The sequence below is a fragment of the Solanum stenotomum genome, chromosome 9, assembly GCF_019186545.1.
Source record: "Solanum stenotomum isolate F172 chromosome 9, ASM1918654v1, whole genome shotgun sequence".
Classification (NCBI taxonomy): Eukaryota; Viridiplantae; Streptophyta; class Magnoliopsida; order Solanales; family Solanaceae; genus Solanum; species Solanum stenotomum.
The window spans coordinates 14,476,229-14,490,832 of record NC_064290.1 but is presented as its reverse complement, the minus strand read 5'-3'; the positions used below and the strand labels follow the sequence as shown (position 1 = coordinate 14,490,832).

Below are 14,604 nucleotides of genomic sequence, written 5' to 3'. Positions count from 1 at the left end.
CCGTTCATTACATTTTTTCTTCATTAAAATACTGATACATTATGGATGATGATCCTTCACTCAGTATATGAATTACCCAGATAATGTCATCTAACACTAATGGTGTTTATGACAATGAAGATGTCGGTTGGGCTGAAAATAGATCGAAAAAATTGTATGATCCTCTAGTAATGGCCAATGTGAGTATTGAGAAGGTGAAGAAAGACGTGCCTTCTTCTTCAAAAACGAAAGTTGAAAAACCCCCTAAAAAAAGTAGAAAAGTATCATCTCCAATTTCTTGGCCTAATCTACCCAAAGTAATGAGTTTCGATCTATTTCTGCGTTTTTTTTGTTGTTCAATCTTCCATTTAGTTGTTTATCGCTCTGATGCATACAAGACACCAATATATCTTTAGTCTACTTCCTCAGACTTTTCAAAGTCGATAAACATCATAGGTAAGTCCTTCTCCCTTTTCTTATATTGCTACACCAATCTCCTCACAATGACTCGATGGTTATGCTTATTTTTTTGTTGTATTAAAATGTAAAGATTTGATATAAACTCATATGATTGAGGACTTTGTAAAGCGGCAATAAGGACTCAATTTTAGAGTTGGCTACTGATTGGCAATTCCTTTAATTATTAGTCAGATAAAATCATATATCTTGAAGCTTGTCAACAACAATAACTTAGGCTAGTGGCCCATGATGCAACCAATCAATTGAGCACAATATTCAAGTCACCAAAAATTAGGTGCAAAGTCTTCCAGCACATGCATTTTCTCAGTCAATTATTATACATTAGCATTAATGAAATTTTATTCTTGAAATTAAGTACATAACACTTGACAATATCAAAATAGAAATTTGTTTACAAAATACTCCTATGTGAGTAGAGAGATCAATGTTACAATAATACAATATCAATTTTCCTTGACAAATTTGTTTGAAATGTGGACCTAGCTAGTTGTGTTTCGCGGCCTGAGCAATCGCAGAATGTCTAGGAAGAGGTTGAGAATGTCCAGGTATAGATTGACAGAAGCCCAGATGTATTCATCATAGGTGAATCTCTTAATCAGGTTGTACGTATCATACACAATATACACACAGAAAACAATAGCACTTATTGCACAGTAAATAGCATAGACTGTAGATCCAAGAGGGAAGAACAACTGCAAATTAAATTATGGGCAAAGTCAGAATCAAATACAAATACGACATGAAAAGGCTGTTTAAAGATTTTAAAATCAAAATTAAATTGTTTTGACTCTCGAAATCCAAATAGTACCACATAAATTGAGACAATAAGAGTATACTAGGAGACCAACCTGTAAAAATCCAGTCAAAAAAAGTACAATGAGGCTAGCAAACAGTATTGGACCCAAAAAGCTGAAGTCCTGGCCTCTCTTTGAAGCCCAAAATGTGTAACCAGTAAGAGATAAAACTACAGCTGATGTTAAGATCAAGGCTTCAAGCACAATTTTTCCTGTAATTAATCCAATTAGCAAAATTAATTATCCAAATATATAAGTAAATAGCTAGAAAAGCTTCAAAATACTCACCATCTATAGTAGCACATGCTATACCAATAGAGATGCTCAATGTTACAGTGTAGAGGCCAAGGAAAACAAAATTCAACGGATGCTTTTGTCTATAGAAATACAAGGGCAACAACACTACACAAAAACAAAATTACTTAGTAAAATGGACCATCAAGTCATATAAAAGGGTAACTAATTTCTCACCCAGTTTCAATTTGTTTATCTGGTTTTGACTTGACATAAAATTTGAGAAAATAAAAAGGGAAAATGATAAGTATCCCCAATCTATGTTCGAAATTCCAGAGACACATTTATACTATTTTAAGGTTCTATTACCCCAAACTTATTTTATAAATAATCTTTTACCTCTTTTCGGCATACATGACACTATCAACTAGATAGCTTGAAAAAATTGTCAACACGCGCTGGACCCAAAAGATAGTGTCACGTAGGTCGAAAAGAGGTAAAAAATTATTTATAAAATAAGTTCAGGAATAATGGGACCTTAGTATGGTATATATGTGTCTTTGAGATTTCGAACATAGATTCGGGCTACTTATGCATTTTTCCAAATAAAAATGTAGAATGTATCAAAATGTCCAAAGTTGGGATAATGGGGATATGGACTTACACAAGAGAGGTAGAATGAGTAGAATGAGAAGGATGGTTTTGCCATGAAGGATGTTGTTAACGGGAAGGTATAGGACAGTGACAGCAGAGACGATGGTAGTTAGGAGTATCTGAGAGGCGAGAATATAGTAAACTTTGCGAATGAAACCCCAACGAAGATCATTTTCCTCATTTCCAATTCCTGGATACAGCAATGACGACGTTGTACTACCTTCTTCTACATCATCACCTTTAACTCCTGACATTTTTATTTGTTTTTTTTTTCTCTTTCTCTGCCTGGAAGGTGATTTATATAAAAGCTTGTTTGGCAAGTTGGAGGCGGCTCTGTACCATACTTTCTTGCCAACTTCTTTCTATCAGCTACCAATTCATATTTCAATGACGTAGCAGGAATTTTGTTATAATACTCATGTACTGATATTGGGATAAGTATGCCCATTTAACTTAACTTCAGCTAATATCTATGCCCTTCAATTTTGAATACACAGTTTAATTTAACTTTAGTTGACATTTATATCCTTCAACTTTGGGTGTACAGAAGTAGGTAATTGAACAAAACAGACGCGGCCTACGTGGCATAATACATGTCGGACATCACGTAAGACATAAAATTGCTATGTAGGATGCCACGCTAGACGAACGTGTCTGTTTGTTCAAATTTATATAAGTTTAAATGTATACTTATGCACATCCAAAATTAGAGGCCATAGATGTTCGTTGAAATCAAGTTAAAAAGTACATTATGACAAAAAAAAAATTCCCATTATATTACTTGTCCATTTTAATACAAAAGAGAAATTTATTATTTTCTTCCAATAGCATTTTAATTTTTAAGTAATTATATAAAGTAATGTTAGTTACACTTAAATTAGCTAAACATAATTGAATAAAGATAATTTAGTAAATTAAAGATTGTCAAGTAAATTAGGGGCAAAGTAAAATGAGACAGAGATTTTCTATATTTTATGCGTTAGGTCTCTTACCATTTATAAATTATCTTATTAACAATTCTTGACCCCTCTCTCTGGCTGCTTTTATTGTTGCAACTTGCAAGTCAAATGAAACAAGTAGGTCCTTAATAAAAACTAGTATATAAGCTAACTCCAAAATCCAAATCTCGTGCCCATTGGCTTGAGTGAGAATATGATCTGTATCTCATTATTTAGAGAAAAAAAATAATGCCACTTGAGCATATACTTAGAAACCAATAGTGTAAAGTAGAAACAAAAGGATTCAAGATAAACATGTAACTTTTCATTTTTATTTGATTTTCTTTGGTCAGTTAACAAATGGAGGGAGATAAGAGGCCTTCTTTGCAATTTGCAAATATTATCCAACACTTGCTTGAGTGGATATTCTTCTTTCCAACTTTATCTTTTGAAGAGGGTATAGTGGCACATTATCAGAAATTTCACGAAGGGTGTCCAAATTTTGAATAGTAAATTCAAACAAAAAAAGAAGTAACTCTATAGGGATATAATCTTGCATGCCCTACATACTTGTGAGTCCTATTGCCCCTATGGTATGGGTAATTATTGGTTCTAAGAATGTTCAAAATATTATGTATATATATATAGATATAAAGTAATATTTGACCTATATATTGTTGTTCACCCTATATTCCTAAAATACTTAGAACAATAACTTTGAAGGATTTGGTAAAAATCAATAAAGTTTAAAGAGTATTTTCAAAACTAGAAACTTAAAATCAGTAAGGAAAATAGATCCATAATATACAAAATATTTTTTTCAAAGAAGAAAATCGAGCCCACTGAATGCACAATGTGTCCATAAGGAAATTATTCCCCTCAAGTACCCAAGGTTAATGGAATAATCCTCTTAGGATAGAACAATCTTACTCATCGGTGTATCAATACCGTCATGCCTCAAATCTACACTCTGTACATGGTCAGCCGTCACTCGGAGACCATTGTTGGCCCCATGCGAACTCTTGGCCTGACTAACTATGACTCTATAAGACATGCGGAAGCTTAAATAGATGAGCATTTAAAACATTTTAAAAAAAGCTTTAAGACATTGTCTTGAAATACCTAACATAATTCATAAGTTTAAATAAAACATCTGAAGAAAACAATGGAAATATCTAACTCTGTCTGTCTATGAAGCCTCTATTGTTCAAGATAGGTGTCGGTACAAGACCCACGACACCTCAATTACTACTTAAACTGAATATGAAAATGGAGTCTCCTGGAAGCAAAGTCTCACCAAAAGTTGTCTATGAGTGCAAGTGATCTTAACAAAATGTTTGTTGATGATCCTGAGCACCTGTATCTGCATTATAAAATGATGTATGTCGAATAACATCAGTACATGAAATGCATAAGAATGTAATATGGCTGAATAAAACAATAACTGAATTGATGATGGAAAACATATCAAGTAAACAATATGTGAACAAGTTGTGAAAACCATTTGTACATTACAATAAGATATGCAATAAAAATAATATGAGAATAGAAAATTTTAATATGTAGAGAGTTTCTCTAACCGACAACCATTACTAAGAGCCTAGCAATGATACAACATTTTACCTATATTGCAAGGGCGCACACTTTCTTTTATTTATCAGGAACCACAAAACCATTGGGTTGTTCCATGTAAATTCCTTCCTCTAATTCTCTATTTAAGTAAGTTGTTTTCACATTCATTTGATGAATTTGAAGGTCATATACTGTAACTAACGCAATTAACATCCGAATGGACGTAATCCTAGTTACTTGCAAGTATATGTCGAAACAATCAAGAACTTTTTGTCTAAAGCCTTTGACAACGAGCCTTGCTTTTATATTTGTCAATAGTTCCACCGACTTTCATTTTCCTTTTGAAGATCTACTTTGAACTCAAAGGTTCATTTCCTGGATGAAAATCAATCAACTTCTAATATGGTTGCTTAAGATTGAATCATTCTAACTATTGACAACCTCTTTCCAAAAGGATGAGTCCGGATAAGACATAACTTCTTTGAATGTATGAGACCCATTTTTAAGAAGAAATGTTACAAAATTATATTCAAATGAAGTATATTACCTTTGACGTTTTCTATGCCTCTGAATCTCTTTATTAAGTACATTCCCCTTTGGTTCTTTCCAAGGTCATTTAGACCCTTTACTAGATAACTCAAGTCTAGTTTTACATGGATAGATGTGTTCAAAGAAATCAACATTAGCTGATTCAATTAACATATTGTTATGAATATCCAAATGTTTGGACATATGAACCAAAATGGATAAGCTTTACTATTTGTGGCATATTCAAGGATAACACAGTCCACAGTCTTAGGTCCTATTTTGACCTTTTTAGGAATAGAAACTTGGGCTATGAATAAACACCCCTACAGTTTGAAGTATTTCAAGTTGGATTTTCTTCTTTTCCATTTCTCATATGGAATAGACTAAGTCCTGAACAAATAAAACTTTTTGTTGCCTCCTTTCTAAATAGACAAAAATTTTGTTATTCTCTTTTACTATAAGGATAGCTTCCCCCCACAAATTTTGTGGTAAACCTGAACTTATAAGCGAAGGCACTCAACATTTCCTTCAAAGTTTAGTTTTTCTTTCCGCAATGTCATTAGATTGAGGTGAGTATGAGTAGTAGTTTGATGGATGATTCCATTTTCCAAACAAATTTCTGCAAAAAAGAGATTCATATTCTCCACCTCAATCACTTCTAATATGTTTTTTTCAATTGATTAAACTTCTAAATTGATCAGTTTTCACAAAGTTTTGTAATTGACATATCCCAAGTGTTTATGTCTCAAACAGTTTGACTCAAGCAAGTAAAAACAAGCAGAAATATTGAATTTGCAAGGACCCTTCATGAGGTAAATTTTTCTCATAATTATTTTGTTCTTACTTATTACAGTTTCGTTAGATACAAACATTGTTTAAAGTCAGTACCTTGCCAAATGTACTTTTTAGAAGAACCATTCCATAATCTTCAATTTGATTGTTATAGAATTACCCAACAGCATAGTCTCATCCGGTCCAATATGGGTAATATGACTCAAATATTTTTTTCTACAACACAAACATGATAGATGACTTTCCACGCTGATGTATTAGGTGAAGTTTTCTTATTCTTTAAATAAAATGCACAATTTAATTTATCCATAGTAGAAAATTACAAACATTTTTAGTCTACTAAAATCAGACACCATCAAATTTAACACGAAGTAGAATATATATATATGTATATATATATATAGGCAGATCATGTATTTTCCCAAATCAATAAGTGTTGGTTGACTAAAATAAAAAAGAAATATCACTTACAGATACCACCATATGTATCTACATTTCTGTGACGCTGAACCTCGATCAATTTTTGCCTCTCAAAATTGAGAGGGATTCCCGCAACTCTTCTATAGTCTCCATGTGTTTCAGGTTTTCAGCTTGAGCAATAACTAGTGTCGTCTTTGAATTATAATTCTCCTCGATGTTTGCTTGAAGATCCTTTTTTAGCTTAGACTCCTTTTTCTCATAAGCAGTAAGGACTTCTAGGTAAGGGCCCAACACTTTTTTCAACTCGGCCAATTCTGAGCGTAGTTGGACGACCTCTTGACCGCCTGCTTCTGTTTCATGCCCCAATGAGGTGAGGTCATGAGCCTCCATATCTGTAAAGCGCTTCTTCAACTGATTAACCTCTGTACTAAACTTGATTTTTTCAAAGGCTGCAAGTTGGTCCTTCAATTAATCAATTTCAGTTTGCATCTTTTTTTTGTCCACAATCATTTTTCTAAGGTCTTCAGAAGTTAGTACAGTAGCCTACAAAGAACGGAAGGTTAGAATAAAAAAATAATCTATTAATCTTGGAATAAATTAATACAAGGCAAAACAGACTGGTCAAGAAAATGTTACAATAAGGTTAGAGAGCTTCCTTTTTGGTATGATAGTAGAAGAAAAATATAGAACGCTCACCAGAGTGGCACTAGAAGTAGTAACAATAGTGGAGCTCGGGGTCATTGATTCTAGACTGAAAGGTTCAAATGAAGGCTTGGTTGTTGAATCTACTAGTTCGGCAAGACAATATTCCTCAAAAAGTTGATCAACTTCGATGAGACTAGAACCCCAAACTGAGGAATTTTTTTCCTTCCTTTGTTTATTATCTTCTTCATCATCATCCTTGAGAGCCACTGATTCTTGTTCATTTGGATAAACTACATCACCCCAGCCATATACGTGTTCTTCTTCGCCCCAGATTTTTTCTTTTTTATGCTTCTTTGTATGAGACTGAAAACCTCTTTTTGAGGAAGGTTCGCTAGTTATTGGTTCTTTCCCTTTAGGCCACTTGTGAGTAAGGATGAGGTGTGCTCTCTCTTCATCTTCCTCTGAATTGAGGGATATATCTATGGTTTGAAAGTTGGAGGATCCCTTCGGAAGGCCTGTGGAATTTTTTTAAACATTAGCAATATATATTGAAATCATGAATGGAGGTTGGAATGAAAGAGACACATGAAAGATTCTACCATGGTTCTTGGCCTTCCATTTATTTTTTTTGGAAATTTCTTTCCAAGTCCTGTGTTCTTTCTTTGAAATATTTAAGATGGATTGAACCCAGTCAGATATGTTTACATCCACAGAGGGTTTCCAGACAGTGGCTAAGTAAAAAAATTACAATTTGGTTAGAAGTAATGATGGAAGAAAATGAGAAAATTTACTTTGGTATTAGATACTTACGAGAATAATTCCATGTTTCTGGGAATGGCATGTTGATCTTTGGAATTATTTCTTTGGTGGTGACAACAACAAATCTCTCCATCCAACCTCGATCATTATCCTCATCCAAGCTAGAGAGGATAGCTCTTTCTCCTCTATTAACTAAGTTGATAACTCCGTCTCGAAAAATTCTAGGAGAGTAAAGGAGGATCAGATGATCCAAGGTGAATGCTAACCCAGATTTGTTGGCTAAGTGACGAAGGCAGGCGACTGCTCTCCATACAGATGGCCCGACTTGAGCCAAACAGACCTTGTACTTAACGCAGAAGGTAAGAATAACTTGGTCAATGATCGGACGGCCAAATCCAAGAGTAAAAGGGTAAGTGTATACATATGAGTGGTCCATCTTCTCAAAAGTCACCCTCTCATAGCTAGTAGGGGCGTGTACTTCAATGTCTTCACCCCATATACAATCTTGTTTAACCTTGGTGAGGTGAGCAATTTGAATTGAGGATGCATAGTCACCAGCCCGTTTGCCACGGTCCCCGATTTTGCTCATCGACAGGGTCCAAGGACGTAGGTCTTTGTCAAAAGATTGTTTAATTGGAAGAATCTGATTGACATTAGGTTCAATTGTGTCATGTCTCTTTCTTGATTTTGTCTTTTTGGATTTTTCCTCTTCGGAGAAAGGTTTGCAGTCAGAAAGAGAAAGTGAGTTTCTAGGACAAACAGGCGGAGCATCTTGATGTGGAGAAGAAGGTACATGCATGATGGATACAGTGGACTACTGTTAAAATGATTAAGAAAATATTTTTTTATATGAAATTTCAATAAAGATATGAAGATATGAAGGATAGGGTTTCACAAAGTCACAAAGGTGATTTGATGTGAGTTAGAACGAAGTGTAGAAAAAGCTTATATAAAAAAAATTATATGTATAATTTATATTCAATGTGTCACATCCAATAGGGTAATGTCACGTGTCAAAATGACATGACATATCCAAATTAGTTGTGAATAAATGTATCGCATGTAGAAATGATATGTTTCGTTCAACCAAATGTGACCTCTTGACTACTTTAATCAAATTTGTTAGCAATTCAATTCAATCAATCAAATCAAATTAAAAAAAGTGTAATTTAATCACAAATCTTTCCTGTTAAATTCTAAATAGTGGTACTTATAATTCAGAAAAATGACATAATTCAAATAAAAAGCGAAAGGTAGCTCGTATATCAAACACCACAAATATCGTTTACAAGTTGGGATCATTCAAGTGTTTCAAACATCTTAATATCTAGACTAAATTCAAAATTAAGCTCAAAGAACTCTTAATTTATTTCAAGATACACCACTTACACAGATTTTGGTTTGAATTTTGTTTCCTTAATTGCTGAGACCAACATATTTAGAAATTACATTAAAGATTTTTGTATGATAATGAACATATTTTAGAAAAGTTCAATTACTTATAGTTAGACATTAGTTAAACTATGTATTTAGTACTAGGATCTTAGTTGAAAGAAAAATTCTAATTAAGTTAATGATAAATGATTGCAAGTAACTCACTTATACTAAAAAAGTAATGAATTTGTCCAAAAGCAAAAAAGTAAAGTTTATGAAATCTAAAAAATCCAACACTAAAGATTTTGAACAAAATTAATAGTCTTGCTTTTTACAAATTTTTGGACTCTTATTTTTTTTTTCTTATTTTGCTTTTAGTTAGGTTAATACAAAAATAATTTACTCTTATTTGGTATTAATGTTGTTAATTATGTCTTGAATTTTCCCCTTGTTTATTTTAGGAAACTCATAATTTCTATTGGTTGAGGAGACCCTTCGTCCTAATAGATTTGGAAATGGAAAATATTGTCCTTATAGGATTGGAAAAATATTTTTCTTATAGGTTTGGGACTACTTGAGATCTATATATAGGGTATGTAGTTGGGGATTCGAAAGCATTGTAAAATTTGTTCTCTTTCTTTTATAGTGAAAAACTCTCTCTGTTTTTACTAGGAGGAGTAGGCCTAGTCGAACCTCATTAAATCCTTATGTTATTCTTCTTCTCTATTTTCTTTGTTTGAATTCTGTGATAGTTAATCCATGATATCTCTGCAACAATTGGTATCAGAGCTTGGTTAGGGTTTCTAGACATAATCAAGGGTTAAGATGTCTCCATCATCCTCAACAAGGTTGAAATAGAGAAATTCGATGGGGTCTAATTCCAGTCTATGGAAGATTAGAATGAAATCATCTTTGGTGTTATAAGGGTTGTGGAAATCTATTAAGGAAGATTTTCCATAAGAGTTGAAAGAATCAGAACAAGTAGACCTGAAAGAGAGGGCTTTGAGTGCTATATTCATGATGTTACAGATAGCGTTCTCTAGAAAATTGTTGAACATAAATCTGCAACAACGGCATGAAAGAAATTAGAAGATCCGTACTCTAAGAAATCGTTGACAAATCACCTCTACTTGAAAATGAGGTTATACAATCTTCGTACAAATGAAGGTACACCGATCAAAACTCACCATGATGAGACTAATTCAATTATAATGGACTTGAAGAATGTAAATATCAAAATTGAAAGTGAAGATCAAGCCTTAATCATGTTATGTTATTTATCCGCGTCTTATGATACTTTTGTTGATACATTGCTATATGGAAAAGACAATACCTCACTTGATGATGTTAGTAATGCACTAAAATCTAAAGAGTTGAAGAAGAGATTTTCAAATAGTAGAACTGAGGGTGAAGGTGTTGTGAGTAGGGGAAGAACACAACATACAAACTTTAATATTGAAAAAAGGTTTAACGTCAGATCAAAGTCTAGAGCAAGGAAACATAACTGCTATGAGTGCGGGGAGTAGGGTCATTACAAAAGAGAATGTCCTAAACAAAGGAGAAAAAGGGGAAGTAGAAAGTTGATTACTAAGAAAATATTATTGACACGGGAAATAATTCTGATAACGATTACTATGTAAGGGAAGTTTGTGTTGTGAGTTCTCATCATAGGCCAAATTCTTGGGTTCTTGATTCTGGTGTAACTTTTCACATGTGTTCACACAAGAATTGGTTTGCAACTTACAAACAGATGAAAAAGAGTGTCTACCTAGGTGATGAAAATTAATTAGAGGTAGAGAAGATTGGTAACATCAAATTAAGAATGTTCGATGACATTGTCAAAAATATTAAGTGTTGGTATGTTCCTTGAATGAAGAGAAATTTTATCTATCTATTGATTTTGGATTATCAAGGGTATAAGTTTCACTCAGAGAACGGAACACTTAAAGTATGTAAAGGCTCTATGGTACTCATGAAGGGTAAGCTTCATTCTAGATTGTATTATCTACAAGTCATTGTAGTTGAAGGGTGAGCTTCATTCTAGATTGTATTATCTACATGCCAATGTAGTTGAAGGGGAAGCAATAGTAGCATCGGGGAAAAGTAATCTGAATCAGTCTCAATTGTGACTCTTACAACTTGATCATATGAGTGACAAAGGAATGTCTTTGTTGACCAAGCAGAATTTGTTGGATGGTTACAAAAAATCAAGTTTTTGATTTTTGTGATCAATGTGCGTTTGGTACGCAAATAAGGGTAAAGCTCAGGGAAAAGGCTATTCACAAGACCAAAGAAAGTTAGATTTCAGACTTGTAGGGTCCAAACAAAATTTCCTCCAAAAATAGTGTAAGGTTCTTTATGAATTTGATTAATGATTACACAAGAATGGCATGAGTGTATTTTTTGAAAACAAAAAGATGAGGCATTTTCAACATTTGTTAACTGAAAGATGATGATTAAAAGGTAACTAGAAAGAAAAGTTAAAAGTCTTTGAACTGACAATGGGTTGGAATTTTACAACTTGAATTTCAATAAATTATGCAACTGAGATGACATAGTGAGACACCACATTTGTATTAGAACTCCATAACAAAATGCTATTGCAGAACATATGAAAAGAACAATTTGTGATAGGGCACGAAGTATGCTTTCACACTCATGTTTTTGCAATGTGTTTTTGGCTGAAGTAATCAATACAACTTGTTATTTGGTCATTAGATCTCCACTACAACTATTGATTTCAAAACTTCTTTTGAGGTTTGGTCCAGTTTGCCTGATGATTATTCAAATTTAAGAATATTTGATTGTCCTGCTTATGCTAATGTGAGGGATGAAAGCTTGAACGAAGGGTAAATAAGAGCTTATTTCTAGGGTATGCAACTGAAGTGAAAGGTTACGGATTGTGGTGCATAGATCAATAGACTCCGAAATTAATTATTATTAGGGATGTGACATTCAATGAATAGGTCTCACAGGACCCTCAGAATGATTAAAGACAGTAGTAAAAATATATCACAGTGTTAGTGACCGCATGTCTAGGCTTGATTGGTGTGAGTTGTATTCAGTAAGCCCTTTGGAGGGTTGAAGCAAGGCAGAGAGACATTATTTCAATTGATTAAAGGAATTCAAGACAAGGTGAAATTTTTTCAATTATGTCTTGAATTTTTCCCTTGTTTATATTAGGAAACTCAATTCATATTGATTTAGGAGACCCCTTTTCCAAATAGATTCAGGAAAGGAAAATGTTGTCCTTATAAGATTGGGAAAACCTTTTTCTTATTGGTTTGAGACTACTCAAGATCTATATATAAGGTATGTAGTTTGTGATTCTAAAGAATTGTAAACTTGTTCTCTTAGATTCATAGTGAAAAACTCTCTTTGCTTTTGCTGGGAAGAGTAGGCCTAGTTGAACCTCATTAAATCCTTGTGTTATTCTTTTGCTCTATTTTATTTATTTGTGATTGTGTGTTAGTTAATCCACGACATTTCTGCAACAAATGTTAATATAAAAAATACATATATTTTTATTACTAAACTACAGTAAATAATCCATCTAACAAATGACTAAAGTCCAAAAAGATTATCCAAAACCATAACAATCAATCACATTGTTATCACAATCTGAAAACTAAATATACTAGTCTACTTTTTTACAAGCCTTTGTGCTAAAACATCATATATTGTTGATGAGTCGGGGATTTCAACTCATTTAGGGCTTAATTTTCAAAGATTTAGTGTCCTCAATTCCCATTCTATGCTCATAACTGATGTTGAAATGTTAATTTGCAGTAATGAAGGCAAAAGAGCAAGGCAAAGACATTACAAGGTAAATAAGAGCGAAAAACTAAAAAAGTTGAAGGAAAGAAAAGTTGGTACACACCAAAGCCACTAGGCCATCCAATGGACATGTAGCATTCCGAAATTTCATAGAGTTAACTAGGGCCTAACGTAAGGGTTCTGGAGGTTTACGTGGGGGTTAGAATTGTAGAATTTACTTCTCATACTTAAATGTCAAGGAATGAATCCCCAAGGACCAACCAGACGTGTCCTTGAGGAGGACCCCAAAACAGTCCCTAAAACTACCCAAAAAGGGCCACCTATGGATGGGACTCACGCCCCGTAGATGGACCCACGCCCCATGGGAAGTGGTCGTGGGTCAAGGACCCTATTGAATAGTTGCAGGCCACCACCCACGAAGGACTAGTATGGTCCGTAGACCTACCCATGGTCTGTGGGTCGGGGTCTCGTAGGTGAGGCAGTTTAGAGGTTAATTAGTTTAAGTTAGGGAATTAGGGGTTAGTCATAATTAGTTAGGGGTTAAGTGGTGTCGTTTATTTTGTAATTAGACCACCTATATAAGCCTAATAGACCCCTAAACTAAATCAATTAATCCATTCTTCCAAGAACCCAAATCAAACCCAATTCCCTCCAAGAAATCCTCTCTCTAGAAAAGTGAAGAAAAAGAAGAAGAGAAGAAAGCTAGGTCAAATTCCTCCATTGTTGCAAGCTTAGTAGGGCTTTATATCCAAGGTATGTTACCTTATTCATCCATGGATTCTTCCATCCATAGAGGCCCCTAGATTTCCCCCAATTGTGAAGAAAGACCCCAATTCTAGCTAGGGTTTCTTCCTATGTTGTGGGTAGTGTTGAGTATGATTCCAATTGAGTGGATAGTACTTGTTTATGATTGAATTAGTATTGAATTGTGTTATTATGAAGATATTATATATTTTACATGGTTAACCCTAGTTTAAATTGATGAAATTGAATTATGTGGGTTTATGCCACGAAAGGTGAAATTGAAAACTTAGAGTTGATCTTCTAAAATTGACGATGTCTATAGTAATTGTTCATGAATGAAAGCTTGTGTCCATGAATTGAATTAGATTATAGAATATATGATGGATCATGATTAGGAAAGTTGAAGTTGAACCTTTATAATGAATTATGACTAGAATTACCTAGTAATGAAGAATGTGATTAGATGCCTTGTAATCTAGGTTTATAAGATGTTTTTATGGTGTAGAGCTATTAAGAATGAAGGCTCATAGTTATGAATTTTGATCACTAGGGTTTTGAGAGTAAATCCAATATGATGAATTATGTATGTTAAGGCTCCAAAAGTGAAGCTTATATGATAATGGTAGACTATTACATATAATGGTTATAGGAAGACTTTACCACCTAATCTACATCATGAATGTTTGGATGCACAAATTGATAGAATCACATAGGTTAGGAGGATATACATGTCTAGTGTTTGAACCCTAGGTGGGATGATTGAAAGTAAGGATTGAAACCTCAAGGAGGTGAAGTATGAGATTAGGCTTGTAATAGTTGAAGTACTTGAATTATCAGTATATCCATGTATAATGTAGTCATTCTAGATGTGTTGATTTAATGTGAGCTTTGACCCTAGAAAGGGGAAAGATATG

General features: G+C 33.7%; 1 protein-coding gene across 1 annotated transcript; it reads right to left on the bottom strand.

Moving 5' to 3' along the window:
• Positions 1-927: 927 nt before the first annotated feature.
• LOC125876405 (BI1-like protein) lies at positions 928-2,528 on the bottom strand. Its single transcript, XM_049557590.1, has 4 exons — positions 2,152-2,528; positions 1,542-1,655; positions 1,308-1,465; positions 928-1,151 (listed from the first exon to the last, which is right to left on the bottom strand). The coding sequence occupies exons 1-4, from the start codon at positions 2,393-2,395 to the stop codon at positions 939-941; spliced, it is 729 nt and encodes a 242-aa protein (XP_049413547.1). The 5' UTR covers positions 2,396-2,528; the 3' UTR covers positions 928-938.
• Positions 2,529-14,604: the final 12,076 nt, after the last annotated feature.